General features: G+C 42.5%; 1 protein-coding gene across 1 annotated transcript; it reads left to right on the top strand.

Annotated features, from left to right (window-relative positions):
• The first annotated feature begins 12,879 nt into the window (after positions 1 to 12,879).
• Positions 12,880 to 13,784, top strand: EDA6 (embryo sac development arrest 6). The gene is made up of 2 exons (XM_090305076.1): positions 12,880 to 13,019; positions 13,141 to 13,784. Exon 2 carries the CDS (start codon positions 13,248 to 13,250, stop codon positions 13,602 to 13,604), a length of 357 nt encoding a protein of 118 aa, XP_090161202.1. The 5' UTR covers positions 12,880 to 13,019; positions 13,141 to 13,247; the 3' UTR covers positions 13,605 to 13,784.
• The last annotated feature ends 7,213 nt before the right edge of the window (positions 13,785 to 20,997 follow it).

Raw genomic sequence — 20,997 nt, 5'->3', positions numbered from 1 at the left:
GGCGATTACCGACACCCCAATTCCCACGAGCGTGGTCCCGGTTAAAGCTGTTTTTACTGGCGTGGAGGATCCAGAGGCTCATCTGACCACGTTCCACACACAGATGATGCTGTCAGGAGGGTCGGACGCCGTCTATTGTAAGATGTTCGTGAGCACGCTCCAGGGAACGGCGATGGAGTGGTTTGTGAGCCTGCCTAATGGCCACATAACTAATTTTCAACAATTCTCGAAAATCTTTGTCGAGCAGTATATTGTGAACAAGGCACCGCCCAGGGTGTCCTATGATCTGTTTGATATAAGGCAGTACCATGGGGAGTCCCTCAGAGACTACCTCAATCGCTTCAGAGCACAGATGGTCAGATCGCCGGCCAAGGATGAAGAAATGCTGGTTTATGCCTTCAAGAAGGGCGTGCAGCCAGGGCCATTCTGCGAAGCCTTGATCAGGGCTCATCCAGCGACGTTTGCTGAAGTCAGGCGACTTGCGGTGGCCCACATCGCCGACGAGAGTGAGGTCGCCGAGAAGAGAGGCAGCGTGGCTCCCGCCAGGCCACGCGCCCAGACCAAGATCCAGCCACAGAGGGTGCTGGAAACGGCAGCGGCGGCCAGAAAGGACCAAAGGACTCGCTATCCTTACGATAGGAGAAATAAGGGAAGAAGCCAAGCGCGCCAACCGCCGGCACGCCAACAACCAGCACGCCGGGAATATAATCGCCCGCCTAAGCACAAATTCGTCATGGGACTAGCGGACCTGATTGCTATCCCTAACATATCTGCTAGGTTGAAGGCGCCCGAGAAGGTGGGCGACAAGGTGCTGGGGTCGAAGCCGGACGTCTGGTGCGAGTTTCACCAGTGCTTTGGCCACAACCTGGACACGTGTTTGTCTTTAGGATACCAGCTCGACGATCTGGTTAAGAGCGGGTTCCTAAACGACTATCTGCTGGACAGAAGGACCGGAGGAGCGTCGAGTTCCCAGCCGGCAGGTGGAGAAGCCCAGCAACACGAGATGCCTATCCATGGGGAGATCCACACCATTGCAGGGGGTTTCTCAGGTGGTGGATGCACCGCATCGCAGAGGAAAAAGTACGCGCGATCGGTGATGTCAGTGGACATGTTTGAAGATCACTCGCCCGAAGTGGACATTACGTTCACCAAGCAGGATCTTCGGGACGTTGTGCCTCATGACAACGATCCCATTGTTATTTCGTTGATCACGGCGGGGAGGAAGGTTCACCGAGTTCTGGTGGACCAAGGAAGTTCGGCAGACGTGATGTTCTGGCCGACTTTCACGCAGCTGGAATTGCCCCTTGACCAGCTAAGGCCCTATGGAGGGTGCTTGTATGGGTTCGCTGGCGACCAGGTGGAGGTCAGGGGGTACATTGAGCTGAGAACCACGTTTACCGATGAGGCTGGGTCGAGGACGGAGAAAATCAAGTACCTCATCGTAAACGCCCCTTCAGCATATAACATCCTGCTGGGAAGGCCCACTCTTAACAGGATAGGCGCAATTCCATCGACTCGGCACATGAAGGTGAAGCTGCCGTCCATGGAAGGGGTGGTGATCACGATAAAGTCTGATCAGAAGGAAGCGAAAAAGTGCTATGAAAATAGCCTGAAAAATAAAAGATCAGTGAGCTATGTCACAACCACCCCACCTCCCGGTGTGAAGCCCAGACCGCCGATAATGGAGGAGGCCGCCGGAAGGGACGTAGAGATGGTAGATGCTGAGCTGGGGGAGAGGAATGCTGGCCTGGAGGAAGAAGAGGCGCGGAATCGCCCGGAGGAAGCAAGGGAACTCGGAATCGCCAAGGCGGTGATCGCCAGAGAATCAAGGCCCAAGCCCGTCGAGCAGTGGCTCGAAAAGGAGATCGGGGGGAAAGTTTTCAAGCTCGGAAGATCTCTGGAGGTCGATCTCCAGGACCAGATCACCAAGGTGATTGAACGGCATCTGGACGCGTTTGCCTGGTCCGCTTCGGACATGCCCGGGATCGATCCCGACTTCTTGTGCCATCATCTGGCGATGGACAACATGGTGAGACCGGTGCGGCAAAGAAGGAGGAAATTTAATGAAGAGAGGAGGCAGGCGATCAAGGATGAGACCCAGAAACTCCTCGCTGCAGGCCACATCAGGGAAGTCCAGTACCCTGAGTAGTTGGCAAATGTCGTGCTGGTGAAGAAAAGCAACGGGAAATGGCGCATGTGCGTCGATTTCACCGATCTGAATAAGGCTTGCCCAAAGGATTCGTATCCTTTACCGAGCATTGATGCCCTGGTTGATAGTGCTGCAGGGTGCAAGCTGCTGAGTTTCCTGGATGCCTTCTCGGGCTATAATCAGATCAAGATGCATCCCATGGATGAAGAGAAAACAGCCTTCATGACGGAGAGGTCGTGCTACTGCTATAAGGTCATGCCGTTTGGGCTGAAGAACGCGGGGGCCACGTACCAGAGGCTGATGGACCGAGTGCTTGCACCAATGCTGGGAAGGAACGTGCAAGCTTACGTCGATGACATGGTCGTGACCTCGCAGGAGAAAAGCAAGCACGTTGCAGACTTGGAAGAATTGTTCACGACGATCGCCAAGTTCAAGTTGAAGCTCAACCCGGAGAAATGCATTTTCGGCGTGGAGGCTGGAAAATTTTTGGGTTTTCTCTTGACCGAAAGAGGAATAGAGGCCAACCCGGACAAGTGTGCCGCCATTTTGGCGATGAGAAGCCCGGCTACAGTGAAAGAGGTCCAGCAACTGACAGGTCGGATGGCAGCCCTATCTCGCTTCGTGTCAGCGTGCGGAGAAAAGGGACATCCCTATTTCCAATGTCTGCGGCGCAATAACAAGTTCGCTTGGACGAAAGAATGCGAGGAAGCGTTCGTCAAGCTAAAGGAATATCTGGCGAGCCCGCCGGTTCTGTGCAAACCACTGCCGGGAATCCCTCTCAGATTGTATTTTGCTGTGACTGAGAGGGCGGTGAGTGCGGTGCTCGCCCAGGACCAAGATCAGGCTCAGAAGCCTATCTATTTTGTGAGCAAGGTGTTGCAGGGCCCAGAAACGAGATATCAGGCCCTGGAGAAGGCTGCGCTGGCTGTGGTGTTTTCGGCGAGGAGGTTGCGCCACTACTTCCACAGCTTCACAATACTGGTGATGACTGACCTGCCCATCCAGAAGGTCTTAAAGAAACCTGACGTTGCAGGAAGAATGGTGAAGTGCGCAGTCGAATTGTCAGAATTTGACATTAAATATGAGCCCCGAGGCCCGATCAAGGGGCAAGTCTTTGCAGATTTCGTAGTCGAGCTCTCATCGGAGGCGACGCGGGTGGAAGGAGATGACTTCCGTTGGGTACTCTCGGTGGATGGATCATCGAACCAGCAGGGTAGCGGTGCTGGAGTAATATTGGAAGGACCCAACGGCGTGCTGATCGAACAATCGTTGAGATTCGCCTTCAAAGCCAGCAACAATCAAGCAGAGTATGAGGCGCTGATCGCCGGGATTCTGCTGGCCAAGGAGATGGGAGCTAGGGTGCTGATGGCTAAGAGTGACTCGCTGCTAGTCACAGGGCAAGTAACAGGCGAGTTCCAGGCTAAAGATCCACAAATGGCGGCTTACTTGGCGTATGTGCAGGAATTGAAGAGTTCCTTTGTCTCTTTTGAAGTGGTCCACGTGCCCCGAGAACAGAATGCCCGAGCTGACTTGCTTGCTAAGCTCGCCAGTTCAGGCAAGGGGGGTAGGCAGAGGACGGTGATTCAAGAAACTCTGAAGACGCCGAGGGCATTCGTAGCAGATCACCTGGTCCTTCAGATAAGCAAGTCGACGCAGAGAGCAGCGAGAAGCCATAAGTCTTTGACGCAAGAAACTCTGAGATCGCCGAGAATTAGAGCATGTCGAGGAGAGAAGGTGGACGTGATGCAGGTCTGTGCCACCCATGAGCCAGACACTTGGATAACACAGTACAAGCGGTGCTTGGCAGATGGTCTCCTCCCGCTGGATCCAGCAGAAGCTAGGAAGGTAAAGAAAAATTCCAGCAAGTATACACTGATTGATGGCGATCTGTACAGGTTTGGATTCACTCACCCACTCCTGGAATGTATACACGGCGAGAAGTGCACGAGAATTATGGCAGAGCTCCACGAAGGAATATGTGGAAGTCACGTCGGGGGTCGAGCTCTGGCCGCGAGGACTCTCCGTGCAGGCTACTATTGGCCATCCATGAGAGAAGATTGCAAGAAGTATGCCCAATGCTGCAAACAGTGCCAGCAGCACGCCGATTGGCATAAGGCACCTCCCGAGGAGTTGAAGTCGATCTATAGCCCTTGGCCGTTTCATACTTGGGGGATCGACATCCTGGGACCTTTTCCACTGGCGATCAGGCAGATGAAGTACTTGGTAGTGGCGATTGAGTACTTCACCAAATGGATTGAAGCAGAACCAGTGGCCCAGATCACCGCACACAAGATCGAAGGCTTTGTATGGAAGAACATCGTGTGCCGGTTTGGAGTGCCTAAGCGCCTGGTGTCAGATAATGGGACTCAGTTTGCAAGCCACCTGTTGAAGAAGCTTTGTGAAGGGGTTGGAATTCAGCAAGTGTTTGCATCCGTCGAGCACCCTCAGACGAATGGCCAGGTGGAATCAGCTAATCGGGTGTTGCTGAGAGGTTTGAAGAGAAGGCTCGAGAAAGCCAAGGGAAGTTGGGCTGAGGAGGTACCCCGTATAGTTTGGGCGTACCACACCACCGAGCAGTCAGGAACCCATGAGACCCCGTTTAGCTTGGTCTATGGGTGTGATGCCATGATTCCAGTCGAGATTCAGGAGAGCTCGCCGAGATTCCAGAACTTTGTAGAGGAAGACTCGAATGAAGAGAGAAGGCTGAACCTGGATCTGCTGGACGAAGTCAGGGAGGAGGCAAGGCTGAAGGCTGAGGCGGTGAAGAGAAGGGTCGAGCGAAGGTACAACTCAAAGGTGATGCCAAGGCAGTTTAGAGAAGGCAATCTGGTGATGAGGAAGGCCCACCAGTACGAGATGGAGAATAAGCTATCACCCAAGTGGACTGGACCGTTCAGAATAACCGAGGTACTCGGGAACGGAGCCTATCGCTTGGAGACGCTGGAAGGGGGGGCGATCCCTCGTACCTGGAACGCCACACACCTGAAGTTGTACTATAGCTAAGAGCTTTGTAAGTAAAGACAAACACAAATATTACATTACAATGTCTCTGTTAAAATAGTTTCAAGGGGGCACTCTTTTTTCCCTAAGGAGGGTTTTTAATGAGGCCACCCAATAAAAGAAGAGTTTTCGAAGTATAAGGTGTTTCCAGATTGTATATGTGTTATTTCCGAAAGTTTCGAAGAAAGACCTTGTCATTCGTACATGATTTAAGGCACGAAAAGATATGTCGCGTGTTTTCTAAGTTTTTAAAGTCCTCATCGTTTTTCGTCGATTAGAGGCACCAGTTAAGTTTTTAAAGTCCTCATCGTTTTTCGGCGATTAGAGGCACCAGTTAAGTTTTTAAAGTCCTCATCGTTTTTTGGCGATTAGAGGCACCAGTTAAGTTTTTTAAAGTCCTCATCGTTTTTCGGCGATTAGAGGCACCAGTTAAGTTTCTAAGTCCTCATCGTTTATCAGCGATCGGAGGCACCAGATGAAAGACCTCCTCGCCGTCGAGCGAGTGCAGGCGAGAAAGGGGAAAAGTCCTCCGTGTTTCTGGGAGCGAGAGGATGTAACTCCCGGGGCAACGTAGAGGCAAGTTAAAGACCTCCTCGCCGTCGTGCGGGCGCAGGCGAGAAAGGTCCTCAGTGCATCCAGGGGGGAGGAGATGTACGCCCTGGGCAAGTTGAGGCACCGGATAAAGTCCTTATCGCCGTTGTGCGAGCTAAGGCCCATCAGAGACCTCCTCGCCGTCGAGCGAGTGCAGGCGTGAGAAAGAAAAGGTCCTCAGTGCATCCAGGGGGGGGAGATGTACACCCTGGGCAAGTTGAGGCACCAGACAAAGTCCTTCTCGCCGTCGAGCGAGTTAAGGCCGTTTAAAGTCCTTCTCGCCGATGAGCGAGTTCAGGCGAGTAAAAGTCCTTCTCGCCGATGAGCGAGTTCAGGCAAGTTAAAGACCTTCTCGCTTGTGTGCGAGTATAGGCAAGATAAAATCCTTCTCGTCTTGAACGAGTTCAGGTATGGCGAAGAGGGTGGAAGAAGCTTGAAAGGTGGCTAAGGTAGGTTCGAAGAGAACGCCTAGCCAGCCAGTCTCTAGCTCTGAAGTTCAGGGAGGTAAAGGAAGATCCCAAAGGGCATTTCTGCCTCAGATAAAGAAATGACTGCCAAAGCATGAGGCTGGAAAAAGCTGGTATTACCAAGAGGTTTTGGCGATCGGGAAAAGTTCAAACGACGGTGAGAAGGTTGAAAGACTTGTTTGGTAAAGCGGGTCAAGTGGGACGTTGTTTGAACCGATGGTTGAGTCACAGTTCGTTGCTTGGAACTTTTCTTATGATCAGGTTAGTGCCTCAGGGGTACAAGTTGTTTAAAGCGATTATTGCTTAAGTTTGAATCGGCTCGAAGCAGTTACGCCAAAGGTCATGTTTGCCAAAACGCTAAGTTGAATGCAGCAAAGTTAAACATACAAAGAAAGTAAAAGCGCTCAAAAGAAGTCAGAAGAAATATCCAAGTCTCGCTATTGAAATGAGTAACTGTTCAAAACACATGTGCAAGAGTTTTTACAAGGTAAATACAGGTGAATTTATAAAGAAGCAGATGGGGTGGAATTGGTTGAGCCTTCGGCGGGAACGACCTTTCCACCTACTACTTCATTGTTTAATGACACCATGCTGAGGTCGAGATCAGGGAATAGGCATGCGAATTGCTCCCGAGCGGCTTCGAATCCAGCAGTCAGAATCTGAGCAGAATTTAGCTTAAGTTCTTCAAATTGTCCTTGAAGCTCTTCAACCTGTTTCTTGAGCTCCTCGTTCTGCTGTCCCAGCTCTTCAGCTTGTTTCTTGAGCTCCTTGTTCTGCTGCCCCTGCTCTTCAATCTATTTTTGGAGTTGTTTGTTAGTCTCTTGAGCATGGAGAAGGTCGTCAGTAACCTTCTTGGATTCTGTTCGAGCTTGGGTCAACTCGGCAGCCATCTTCTCTTTTTCCTTGTTCGCCTCGGTGAGATCAGCCATGGCGTCATCCCTTGCTTTTTCTACTTGCCCAAGCAGCTTCTCGCGGTCGATTGACCTTTGCTCCAGTTTTTGTACCTTATCGGCATTAGCTTGAATGTGAGCCTCCAGGTCGCTCGCCTTGGTGCGCATAGGCACGATTCTGCTTTCAAGTTCAACTTTTTCTTGGGCAAGTTCATGGACTTTGCGGCGAAGGTCAGCAGCTTCCTTGCGCGCAAGCCTAAGCTCGGTGCTTAGGGCATCCTCTACTCGGGAATGTTCCATTTCCGCGAGCGTCAGGCTGAATGCCACTTTCTCTACCTCAACCTTCATTGTGCTGTTTTCGGTCTTGAGGTGGTAGACATCGTCTCGGAGCCGCCTGGTGGAGCTCTCCACAGCCCTCGTTATGATCGATGGGATATCCTCTGCTATGGTTTTGAGTTTGGCGGTCAGAGGTTCCCACATCCTTGTAACCTCGAGGGAAAGGTTCGCGGCTTGGAGAGGCGCCAGGGGGGCTTGTTGAGGGTTCTCGTCGCCACCTTCCTTAGCAACATTTTCAGTGTTTGTTTCCTGGCGTGGCGACGCAATCGGGGACTCGGTGATTAGGATTGGAGAGGTGTGAGCGACCTCATCCCCGATTGGAACGATTCCTGCAGCTGAAGTGTTGGAAGGAGGGCCCCCTCCTGCTGATATATGTGGTGTGGAGGCGCTCGGGGGGTCCTCCAAGAAATTTGGCTCTGGGGCCTCAGTTGCAGGTGGCGCGGTGGCCAATGGAACTGCTTGGACTGGTGGTGAAGGGGCTTGTGGTGCTGGTGATGAGGGAGGAGGAGCGGGTGTTGATGGTGGTGTTGAAGCTGGAAGAGGGGGCGGGGCAAGTGGAGAAGATGGTGCCACCCTCTTCCTTTTCGTGACAAGGCCATCCTCTGTGACCTCGTCGTCCTCTTCCTCATCCTCTTGGACAACTTGGGGGGCTTTCCGCTTTGGCCTCTTAAGGACCAGTTTCTTTCGTTGGGTGGGCGCCTTAGGCGGTGATCGCCCCTGGATGATGGCCTTCTCGACCGCCGAGTTGGGAACCGTTTGGGAGCCGGTCGCCAACCCGTGGTTGCGGGCGAGCGCCTTTAAGTCGGCGAGCATGTTCTTACCCAACATGGTGTCTGCATGAAATGAAAGTGCATAAGTTAGCTCAAAGGAGAAAGGGGTAAGTGTACAAGACAATGAGACAGCAAAAGCAGGCATATGCAGAAAAGATAAAACCAAAGTCTTGTGTGTGTCGCACAAGACGCCCAGAAACAATATCAGAAGCAATGTCAAGACAAAGATGTAGCGTCCTAACCTATTTGGAATTCCAACTGGTCCTCAAAGAACTCGAAGGAAATCAGGGTGGGGGTCAAGAATGTTATGTGGGCATCTGCCACCCTCTTCCAGAAGAGACAAAGGTCTCTGTCCAAAGCTCCCATGCTATCAGGACTTCTGGGCCTCCTGAAGCAGCTCTTGGACTCCTTTTTCCCCTTGTCCACCCAGTACAAGGGGAAACCGTCGAGAAGGGAAGTGTCTTTGTCATTTGCGCGAACCTGAATGAACTTCCCCTTCCAATCCTTGTACGACTGCTGGAAGATGGTGAAAATGGACCTCCCAGCAATGGCATTCAGGCTGACCCACAGGCGATCTCCTGGGTGTTTGGCCTCGAACAAGAATAAAAACACGTCCACTGACGCGGGCAACCCCAGGTGGGCGCACGTTATCTCGAAAGCTCGAACAAACGCCCAGCTGTTGGGGTGAAGCTGGGCGGCAGCGATATTGAGCTCGGTTAAGAGTTCCCTCTCAAATCGAGTGAGAGGGAACCTGAGTTTGACCTTCTTGAAAAAAGTGGTGTAGGCGAAGCAGAAGGGCCCGTCGGCGCTCGCTTTATCATCGGCGCACACTGGCAGAGTGGCGGGGCAAGGCAGCACCATCATTCTCTCATCGTGCTCCTTGTGGAACGATTGGTGGGCCTCGTCCCCATTGGTCAATCGCAGAACCGCTCCCGCGGTGTTCACCGATGACGTTTCCTTTAAGAGGGTTGAGTTAGCCCATGGGTATAACGTCTTGAAGTCTGGCAGTGGGATGGGGGCTCCTCCAGCGTTTGGTGGAGTCGCCTGGGCCAGAGCGGTTTGAGAAGACACAGGCCTCACAGCCTGCGAAGAGGGAGCACCACGAACTTGCGTTGAGTCGTGTGCTTGTGAAGGAGGGTTTCGCGCTGATGGAGGGGGGTTTGGGGTGATCTTCGTGCGAGTCATGATAGCAACTGCAAACGAAGAAGGAAGAAAAAATAATCAGGAGGGTTACAAAGGCTGACTCGATCATGAAAGGAAGGTGAAAGACGAACGAATGTGAGTTCGTTGCGACGATCGACAAAGCCCTAAGTTACGCAGAAGGAGAAATGGAAAAACGGCCCACAGCGTATGCACCAGACAGTTATAGGATGATGCAAATCGGTGAAAATGCAAGGAAACCCAGCAGATGAAGGAAAGTAGTTACCTTTCGATGATCGGGAGAATGTTGAAGGGAGGTGGTGATCTAAAGCGTCGAGGAACGTCGAGAGCTTTCGCAGAAGGAAATGAGAGCGTATGCAAGTGTGAAGAAAGTGATGGAACAGTAGGAGCGTAAGGGGTTTAAGGGTTTTTCGAAACGGTTTTGGGAAGCGCTAACGGCAGATGAAGATAGCCGTTGATGAGAGCCACGTGTCGAACGATGCGCGAAGGGTTTGGTGGAGCGTCAGAGCAGCAGAAAGTACTATCGCTTGGAATTCTGCGCCCATGCCACGTAGACCGGTGTTAACGAAGGCTTTTTCAGTATTTTCGCTAGACAAGTCTTCGCTTAAGACTGGGGGGCTTGTGTACCGCCCTGGTGGTCGGGTGCGATGACGTGGCATCCTGCTACAGTATAGGCGTGTTGACAAGGCGCCAGGTTGACAGTTGGGAAGGAAGTCGGGAGGCACGTGTAGTCGCCGATAGTTAAGTTGGCGTGTTCCGATCTCCAGCTTACCAGAATAGGCGATCGCCAGGTTGGGGATGAAGTCGCCAGATGCAGACTCAGGCGACCAGGCAGTCGGAGATCGCCAGAACAAGCACATCGCCGAAGATAAAGGAGAAGCAGATTATGAAGGCGGCCGGCGAGACCACAGGGAAGGTGTATGAAGGCCCTACCTCGCCAGTTTCAGTAGAGATCGCACTCCTGAGTTAGCTATGCACTGGGCAGTACCATGCATAGGTAACTTAGCCAAAATGAGAGTAGAAGCAGCGCCAAGTCAGGGAGCCTCCAGATGATGGCACGTGTACAGTTGGATACGAGCCACGTGTCCAAGTCTGTAACTGCCAGGAGAGAGAAAACCACCAGGTATATAAGAGTTCCTAACAGATTTTCTAAGGTACGCACGTTCAGTTCATACACTTTACGCTTGCGAGTGACAGAGCTGTTTGTGAGAGAGATTTGCACGGTTCCAGTTCTTAGTATTTGGTGATACCGTCACTGACTTGAGTGTCGGAGTGCGATCGGCCGCAGCGGCGCCGTATCGTTTCTTTGCAGGTTCTTGGGATAGATCCAGAGGAGGAACAGAGGTGAGAAGCGGCGCGCACGTCGATCCTTTGACGAGGCATTCTCCAGCGCTCCGGTCAACAGGCAGGATCAACTATTAAGAACCGTGCTCTTGATGCCAATTGTTAGAATTGAAGGCCTAAAACAAGAGGGGGTGAATTGTTTTTAAACGTTTTTCGCAAACTTTGAAGGTGTGGAAAAAGCCAATGAAGAATCAAAGCCAAAGTAATGAAAATACTCAAGTTACAAAACTGTTTTAGTTGATTTCCAAAAAATAAACCAATTGTTTTTGGGATTCAACCGGTTGTTTTTATCAGTAGTTTATAAAAACAACTTTAAAACATATATAATAGAGATTAGGGAAAGAGAGAATCACACAATAAAATTTATATTGATTCACTTTTACATCAAGAGTTACATCCAGTCCCTAGAAACCACTGGTATTCCACTATGTAATGAAACCTAGATTCAAACCACAAACACCAAAGAGGTGATCTTGAGCCCTTTAAGAACATTCACCCTCTTTGATACACAATTCACTACAAGTCAGAACACCCTCTGACTGTAGTAGTACCTTACAAGTTTTAGAAATATGAAATTAATACAAGTAAGAACAGGAAAGATTACACCTGATACAGAAGGATTACAACAGTTTCCTATTCCACTCTTAACTAAAGCAAAGCCTTAAGCAATCTTGCAATCTTGAAAAAACTTTAATCTTTTTGGTAATCTGATCTCTTCTTCTTCGAAGATGTGTAAACACCAGTTATATAGTCTCAAAAATAGTCGTTTAAGATTTTTAATCAATGGCCAAAACAGTTTAGAATCATGGAAAACAGATTTACCAGAATTAACAAATTCTGTTAAGATTTTTCAAAAAACAATTGATTGAAAACACAATTCAACCGATTGAATTGGCCTTGACTGTTAGGTCAGCCAATTTCAGCTTTTTCAAATCTTTTTCAAAACCACTGAGTGTAAAACAATCGATTGAAACGATAAATCAACAAGTTTTTTTCACTACTTTGAAAAACACTTTTCTTTTAAAAGAACTTCATTGATCCAGTTTTGGATTAAGCTAAGAATGGATTGACAAATTCTAGTTTACCCAGAACCCATGTCCACAAAGAGCAACCTAGCCTTCAAGCAATTTATAAGCAATATTCATAAATTTGGAGACATCAAAGCTTTAAGTTCAATATATTTCACATTTGGAGATTCTTGAAAGGTGGCATAATTAATATCTTACCGCATATTAGACTTACTATTCTCTTCTTCTAAAAAAAAGTTTTAAAAAAAAGTGAACTAAACGCTTTGATAATTTTTTATACAGTGATAATGAATTGTCATTTCTGGGGTGACAGCAAGCAAATTAGCACAATGGTGCTGCACGCGTTTGAACATGCTCTTGCGTCACTATAGACTTGCACAAACACTCTCACATTTACCTAAAGCTACCCCAAAGATTATACTTTTCATTCATGTTTCAACAAAACACTAGAACAAGTTTCTCAACCTAGTTTAATACCAATAAACAAGTTTAATACCAATAAACAAGGCTACCAGTTCAACACGCTGGAAAAGAAAAGGCTAACCATACCAATATATCTTTGCCAGTTGATAAATTTACCTATATTTATAGAAATAGTTAAAGAAAAACGTATATTAATTTTTTAAAATAATTGTACTGGTCAATTATCACTAATTTTTTCGCACAGATATTACAGGTTTAGATATTTTTAACTTATTAATGTTATTACTAATAAAAAAACTTAAATATAATTTTAAATTTCTTATTTATTCCATCATTTTAAAACAGCGGCATTTCACGATCTACCTATTTTTAAAAAAAATTATTTTATTTAATTTTTCTTATTTTCAGCTGACTAATTTATTTTTGACAATATTTAAAATAAAATACAACAAGTACATTTAAAATAAAGAAATACAATGTATATAAAATTGAAATTGAATAATAAATTTATTTAAAATAAAATACTAAACTTTTATTTTAAAATGAAGAGAATAAAAGTAAATATTTAGGTAATTAAGAAGATTAAAATTGTATGTAACCTAGAGAAAATAATTATATATTGAAAATTGAGGGACAAATGAGTAAAACAATTGGGTAGATAAATATATAATGGCCCTATTTTTTTCTCACTCACACTATTATTCCTATTCCATCTCCCATTCCCAAATCACAATTCCTCTTCTTTTCTTTCTCGGTGCCTCACTCATCTATAGTCTCTCTTCCTCCTTCGCATGCGGTGGTGATTCTTAAAACCCTGCCAGATCCGTGCGCTCAGTTTTTCACCCAACGCCGATTTTCTGGTTTGCTTCTTTCACAACCCTAACCACTTATTTTCCCCTAGTTTTTTAAATTATTTTTGTTATTAATTTATTTGTTATCATTGTTGTTATTTATTTGTAATTGCATGTTGGAACGCTTTAGTTGTGGACCCAGTTTTGTGGTTCCTTCAGAAACAACAGAAGTTGGGATTTGGCAAATTTGCCCTTCAAATCAAAAGTAGTGGCCTCTACAGTTAGTAGAATACGATAATGAGTCAGCATCCGCATAGAAAATTTGCAGGTGGCAGCTCAAGAAAAGGCAAGCACGGTGAAGTTGACAAAGCCGGTGAGGCAGGTCCAACAAACGGGCTTCTAGCCGGATATCTAGCCCACGAGTTCTTGACCAAAGGGACTTTGTTGGGCCGGAGGATTGAACTAGACTTATCTGCTTCTTCCTCAGTAGATCAGAAGAGAGGCCAGTTGAAGTCGCAAGCTGTGGAGGTGAAACCCAGTGCGGTGAAGGAGCATGCTAGTTACGAGGAGGTATCAAGCCTTTTGAAGATAAATGGGACCTACATAAATGGAATTGTGAACCCCACACAGCTTTCCAACTGGATTAACAACTGACACTGCATTTTTCTTTTCGCTTATTTTGAGTATTCCTAGGCAAATGTTTCTTCCTGCAAATAACGTCAATTGTATTTTCCCAACTTGTGCATGTTAGTTTCAATTTGATTGAAGTTGGGGGTTGTCTTCTTACCAAACTACAATTTTTGTGTTTCTGAATCTGCAGATCACCATTAGCCATGTCTTTCTCTGCTAACTATCTATTTCAATTTTCATTACTTTAAAAAAAAATCATAAATTAACTAAAATAGTAGGTTAGTTATTAGAATGATCTTTGTTAATATTTCTTTTATTAAAGATAATATATTTAGTCATTTGGATTCAAAATTCACTTATAACTGAATATCATTTCATTGGCATAGATTTATATGTGAATAGTATTTTTTTTTCAGTGTATGTGCTTTTTTATAGATAAAATGCATTTGCTGAAATGTACCAATGGATTATAGATTGATGTTTCGATGTGTTCTTATTTTTAAAAAGTACACCTTAAGCTTTGAAATGCTAGAAGATATGCCTTTTTTTATATGTACAACAATACAAAATAATTTTAATCTAAAATTCATATAAATTACTCAAATATTTTATTACTAGATCCATTTTAGATTTAGATATACTATTGGTAGCATAATATTTTTCAAAATGTGTTGTTTATTATGTATCACCTCTTGATCTCAAATTATTATATTTCATATTTTGTGTATCCTTTTGGATTTGATATATTTTTTACACTAATTGCTTAGATATTTAACCAATTTTTTGCACAAATATTTATACGAATGAAAAATTAAAATTAAAATTGTCAATAATTTAAATTAGATTATACATTAATTAGTATTTAGGAGCTTCTTTATATTAGTTTTCTAAAAAAAAGTTGTTTTTAATTTTTGCATCTATTATTTTTGCTTATACAATGGTTCACTTTTTTTTTTCTTAAAAAAAATACTTTTGGAGAGGTTCTTCAAATAGATTGTTACTTTAAAATTAATCACTAATCGTCTATATGTTCAGGGATAGAAATCAAGGTAGTTTGTTTAAAGTTGGACAATGATTATATTTTATTTGAGGTTTAATTACATATTAAATCTTGTTTCTCACTAAATGAAAAATATTGATCAACTATGAAAAAATTGTAATTCACCTTTTAGAATAAATAACATGATGGTATTTTTAAAGATTGGGTAAAATTTATTGTAACAGTTCTAAGTTAAACCCACATAATAAATATATGTACTATGACAACTAAAAGTTTAGTCTAACATAAATAAGTAACTACTGTACTAGTTCAAACTAATATCGTAATAGTAAAAGTTAGGATATAAATTTTCTCTTTTTCTCATTCACATGATACTCTCTTCTTTTAATTCTTGTTTACTAATCATCATTGTAGTATTTGAAATTCTACTATTTCTCTTAGTTAAAATATCCTAAAAATTGTTAAATTTCAATTTCTTTATCTAAAAAATTCATTTTGTTTTAAAGCATTCTGAATTCTTCAAATAAATTAAGCATTATTAGTTTGTTTTACCTCTATATTTTATTTCTGCTTATTTTACTATAATAAAATGATGAAAATATTTTTTAATTTTTTATACATTCTGAAAAAATGTATAAAATCCCTTGCCCCCACCGTTGCCGCTCCCGTATCTGCTTCCATTCTGGATCTTCTTCCATTTGGTAAGGAAGGGGGATTTTCGGCCTACTTCGTTTTTCGGCTGAAGCAGTTCGCTGGATCGTAGCTTTTCTTAAATAATTGAACTCTACATTAGAATTGAACAGAGAAATACGCAACAAAACGTAGAAAGCCACACAGAGAAAGGGTTCTAGGTTTTCCAAATTTTAGGATATACATATTTTACTTCCAAAAAAGTTAAATCTCAGTGTACTTTTTAGTCCTAGACAATATTCCACACTGATTAAAACTGAAGGACGGAATAGAATTTAGATTAAAAAAAAAATCAATTTTTAAAATTTGTATAAATAAAATGGAATTCTGATCAAATATGGACTAAAATGAAATTTAAAATTAAATAAATAGATTTTTAATTTATTAAAGCAGTGTAAAAAATGGAAAAGGTTGGTTTAATTGAACTTTTAAATTGTATAATCTAAAATAATACATTAATTTTATTTTTTGTATTTTTTTATTTTTTTTAACCACTTAATACCAATTAATTTTTAAATACAGAAATACTTTTCAATATTACAAAATTTTAATATAAAAATATTTTTTTAATCATAATAATATTAATATAAAGTAAGACATAACGCATGTTCATATAAACAATGAGAATATCTTGTATATTAATGATTAAAAGTTATTGTACATTATATTTTCTAATTTTAAAATGTAAAACCTAAGTACATAAGACAACCATTTAAGAACTATGTCTCTATCACTTGTCCTATACAAAACATGGACGTCTTGTGTAAAAAAATCCACTCACTCGTGATGTCACGGGTTAACTGCAATACATTCTAGGTTTTGTTCCATGTTGAAGTACCTTCTAACACATGTCTAGAGTCGACGATCCTTCTAATTATACCCAATATTCATTGAAATGACATTAGAGACTTAAAATATTAAAACAAATAACCATGGTAAAATAACAATAGATATAAAACAAGATAAATTACTCACCGGACAAACATGCTCCTATTGTGACGTCAGTTGTGTCTCGCCATCATTTGGACTATGTGGACGACAATATCACAGCACAGACGACCGATCTCATTCATTCCAAGAAGTATGTACGAGTGTGACACTGATCTAAACTAGTGCATGTATCCAACTACACATGTTGATGGATGTGAAGTTAGTGTCACACTAGTAAGAAGGCGATCGACAAAGTGAAACCATTGATAATCAATAACAACGACTGCACCCCTTTTAAATGGCGAGGAAGGCTGAAGAACTATTTGCTCGTACCCAAACGACAACAATACGCTCTCTGGAAAATGGCAACGTGATCATGTCTTGGGCTAGATATATAACATGGATATTGCCTCAAATGCCCTACTAGGGTTGTAGTCGTCATATGGAATCCAAATCACCCCCAACTTGGGTAACACCATCTATTTGGACGTGCACATTGTCAATTATGCATATATGGTGTCCCGTCACATAATGTGACACTCGAGGGAGACCTTCCTGGTATGTGGGGTTCATATTCCTGCTTTTCATCCTAAGGAAGTGCTCATATATCCAAGTGTGTTTTATCAAGAACAAAATATTATTTATATATTCAACTGAAAATAATATGTTGTTCAAATTAAGTATATTATTTAATTGTAAAAGTGTGACATAACCTCCCAACTGTTTTGTGTGGGCAAACCAAGCATCCCTCAATTGGTCACTGTCCCGACCAGTCCTCGGTCATCGACTCAGAGACTGACCTCAAACATCACGCACTGATGGCTGGTAATGGAAGGGGGCCACGTGAGGTGGGCCCCAGACTCACCTACCAAAGAATTGGTTAGTTTTTGACATTTGTATCCTAAACCCCGATGTTGGAGATCGATATCGAACCTCACCAGTAGAGGGAGAAGATCGGACATCGGTCGTCAGGACGCTGCAGAGGGCCACGTAAGGTGGGCCCTAAAGTTTTGTTAAGATAATAGTTGAAAACGAGAGATATGTGGGAAACCTAAGTCACGAGGGATTCATGCACGTGGTGTGTACGACGCATGAAGACGCAGCACGTGTGGATAATCCTAGGGGGCGTTAAGGCCCATTAGGGTTAGGGTTTCCAAGGAAACTGCATGCATGACACGTGAATACTTAGGGCACCTACGAAGCAGATGGCGCTAGAGAATAGGTGCACAAGTTGGTACCCAAGCAGCCACTTTGTCATTTGTTGCACTCCAATTAAGGGAAGTTCATGTGCCATATATGCTAAGATTCTATGAATAGCGGCGCAAGGACATTCTCCAAGGAACCCTAGTCAAGGGCAACAACGCAAAGGTAAACCCTAGTTTCAGCCTATATAAAGGGTGCCAAGAACCCTAGTAAGGTACGCAGTTCTTAAGACTGAAGCTAATATACACTCTTGATGTTTCTTTGCCCTAATACTGACTTAAGCGTCAAAGTGCAAACGGCCGCTAGGGTGCCCCTTTGTCTTTTGCAGGTGGGAGGTTTCTTGAACAAGAAGACGCGATTCTCAGATCGAAGGGCGTTTGCAGTTGTTAGAGTCAACCGGTGGAGCAAGTCAACTGGCAGGAACAGTCACACATGTGGGTGAGTGCAACAAAGAGATTTTCTGAAAAGAGACAAATATGACACTAACAAATGTTGGACTTTTATACGTGAATATCGTGCTTTCAATAAGGTGCAACAAATAAGCCTAAGTTGTGTCCGCCCATCTCTGGTGTACGATGCACTCTTTGTACACCTTGTGCAACTAGCTCAATCTGACGTGAGCACCCCGACATTGTTTCAACTTTTTGTCGTGACATTACCAAACTACATCCTAAGAAACTCAACCAACACCGATGGCGCTGATTTGAAATATAACATTACATATGAACAAAATATTCCCATTATGATGTTGCTATGCAATCTTTTCACAAAGGATTAAATGAGACCCTTATCAGTAGTCTCATAGATAATGTAACAATATGGTTTTAAGCACCACGATATCAATTTGAGGATGAGGGATCCTAAATATACCTAACTTATGTCCACAAGAGACCAACTTCAATTCACCTTGATACTCACCCTCCCAAACTCTTAAGGCCATGTGACCAGTGTAAGTCACTAGCAAGGATGTATCATAAGGACCACCAACAAATCATTGTTGTGTCCTCCTGCAGCTACTGAGAACACATTTGCATCAAATTCACTTCATCTTGTTCCCTATCTCTTCTACGAACCTACATCGTCGATCTCTGTTTAGTTTCGACTTGAGATGCTCTACCTATTTCTAACTGTTGAACCAAGTAGTGTTCAAGCTTTGAAGAATCCAAACCCTTTGAAGGATGTTGAAGCCTTGGTTGTGCTTGCTGTTGCTGTGCTGGTTTAGTTTAGTTCTGGGGTAGTTTGAGTGTTGTAATCCACCTTTTGATCGAATCTAAAGCATAGGCATTCTCAATCTTTGTGAAAGTAAAATGTTTTCAAACTAAGTTAAAACAACCGATTGTTTTGTCAAAACAACCGATTGTTCATACTTAGATGTTTTGAGAAAAGATTGAAAACTGTTTTTCAAATGGTTGAGCTGTTAAAACCAAAATAACCGATTGATTCGAGGAAACAACCGATTGTTTGTTTTGGGACCATAACAGAAAAATTGTTTTATCTTTGACTGAGCTTTAAATGATTTAACTGCTTACGCTCCAGTCATTAAATGCTTTGACCAATCTTTTAATACAATTTAAGAGTTTGTTAAGATTTGATAACAAACAACATCTTTGAATAAATTCAGAAAAACATATTTGAGTAACAATTTTTTACAATATTTTGAAAAGAGTTTTTGAGTTTTTCAAAGAGCTGAGATTGCTTAGAGTTTGTGATTGATCAAAGTGTGTGGAATAGGATTCTGCTTGTATTGATTTCAGATTATCTTCTGTAACAAGTGTAATCCTTGTACTCTGTGAAACAAGTTTTGTTTCTGTGTTTGCTGAGATTGGCTGTGTGTTCTTGAGGGGATCAAGATCAAAAATCTTAGTGTTGTTGTGTTGGCCAAGAAGAGTGTGTTTTGAGGTGATCAAGGTCACTTTCTTGGTTATGGTGTAAGTGATCAAGGTGTGATTGCTTAGTGGATTTCCTCAGGGTTTCTGAGAAGACTGGATGTAGCTCTGGATTTGGAGTGAACCAGTATAAACATCTGTGTGAAATCTCTCTATCCCTAACTCTTTAAATTCAATTTTGTTTGTTGTTTGCTGGTATAAACAACCGATTGTTTCTGTGAAACAATCGATTGTTTTTCTGGTACTGCTGTTTTTTATTGCTGTTTTGGCAAACTGAATTTCTTATCAATTGTTTCTTGAGATAATTTCATTCTTGTTTTAAAAGTTTGCGAAAACTCTCTTTAAACAATTCACCCCCTCTAGTTTAAAGTCATCCATTCTATCACTAACCACGTCTCTCCCAAGTGCAAAATAATTCCATTAGTTTTATTTTTTTAAAAAAACACAATACATTCTAGAATATGCAATTCTAAATGTATTAAAACATTCCAAATTGTGAATTTTTAAAATACAGCATGGATTGCACAATTCAAAAATTACAAAAACAATCAAATATGTTATGGATTGTAAAATTTAATTTTTTTTATCGATCAACCATTCCGGTGCAAAGCACTAAGAATGAGGATGAAACAAAATACACAAAAACGGAACTTGTATAACGGGGGACAACTGTGCGACAAGGTTAGTGACAATTGTTTAGAAGACAATGCTGTTCTAGCGAGGACTCTCAGACACAAGCACCGCAACAACGGGATGCATCACAAAGGAAGAAGAAAAGTAGGAGAAAAATGTAAGGTAAGGTTGGTTAAAAAATTGAATAGGGTATTTTGGCCATTTCCAAACCCCATGGAGGTGTAGGTTTAAATAGGGTGCAGAATGAAGAGGCTTGGATTCTTTGGTACCATTTATATTGTTAAGAACATTACTATTGTAACATCACAAGTGGCCTAGATGGCCCTTTGAAATACTGAACTAAATGCTAGAAAAATTAAACTTTTAGTATTTTCTTATATTGTTTAAATAACTTTGAAATTTATACTTTTAATTTAATATATATATATATATATTGAATATTTTTCTTTAATGTTTGAAATTTTGGATATTTAATGAAATTTCTTTAATTGAATGTGCTGGATTACTATGAGTGACAATTATCTATATGATAATTAGCCTTGTTGGAGTTTAGTATGTATTGAGTACGAAGCTCTTAATGATGAATACACATATTCATAGTTCATTTACTTCCAACTTACTTAGATACAAATCTTAGTTATGAAAAGTAGATGAATGTTGTTTCTTGCTTGTTTCATGATTGGGTACATATAAAGAACTAATTTCAATTCTTTTGAATGATCTGTAAGTAGTTAGGTTCAACTATTGAGAGGTGTTTGTATGTCATAAACATGTTTAATATTTCTCTTGAAAGTCGTAAAATCATAAATTGATTTAAATTCTTTATTTGACTAAAGAGTTTCTGAAAGAATGTAAAAACATTATTACTAGATTAATGTGTAATTATAAATGGTAGTAAGATTGATTTGATATTTATTTTAATTGATAAAAAATTTAAATTTTAAATATTGATTTTAATTAATACTATCTTATCTTTATAATTTTAATGTATAATAATTATATATTAACTTCTGAAGACTAATTTGATTATAATTATATATTTATTTACTTGTCATATATTTAAATATCTATAAAT

Source organism: Phaseolus vulgaris, chromosome 7, assembly GCF_051622355.1.
Source record: "Phaseolus vulgaris cultivar YP4 chromosome 7, ASM5162235v1, whole genome shotgun sequence".
Classification (NCBI taxonomy): Eukaryota; Viridiplantae; Streptophyta; class Magnoliopsida; order Fabales; family Fabaceae; genus Phaseolus; species Phaseolus vulgaris.
The sequence above is the reverse complement of the archived record's forward strand: the minus strand, read 5'-3'. Positions and strand labels throughout refer to the sequence as shown.

Excerpts from the sequence above, each read along its gene's own strand:
- EDA6 (XM_090305076.1), top strand. The coding sequence starts at position 13,248 with ATGAGTCAGCATCCGCATAGAAAATTTGCAGGTGGCAGCTCAAGAAAA.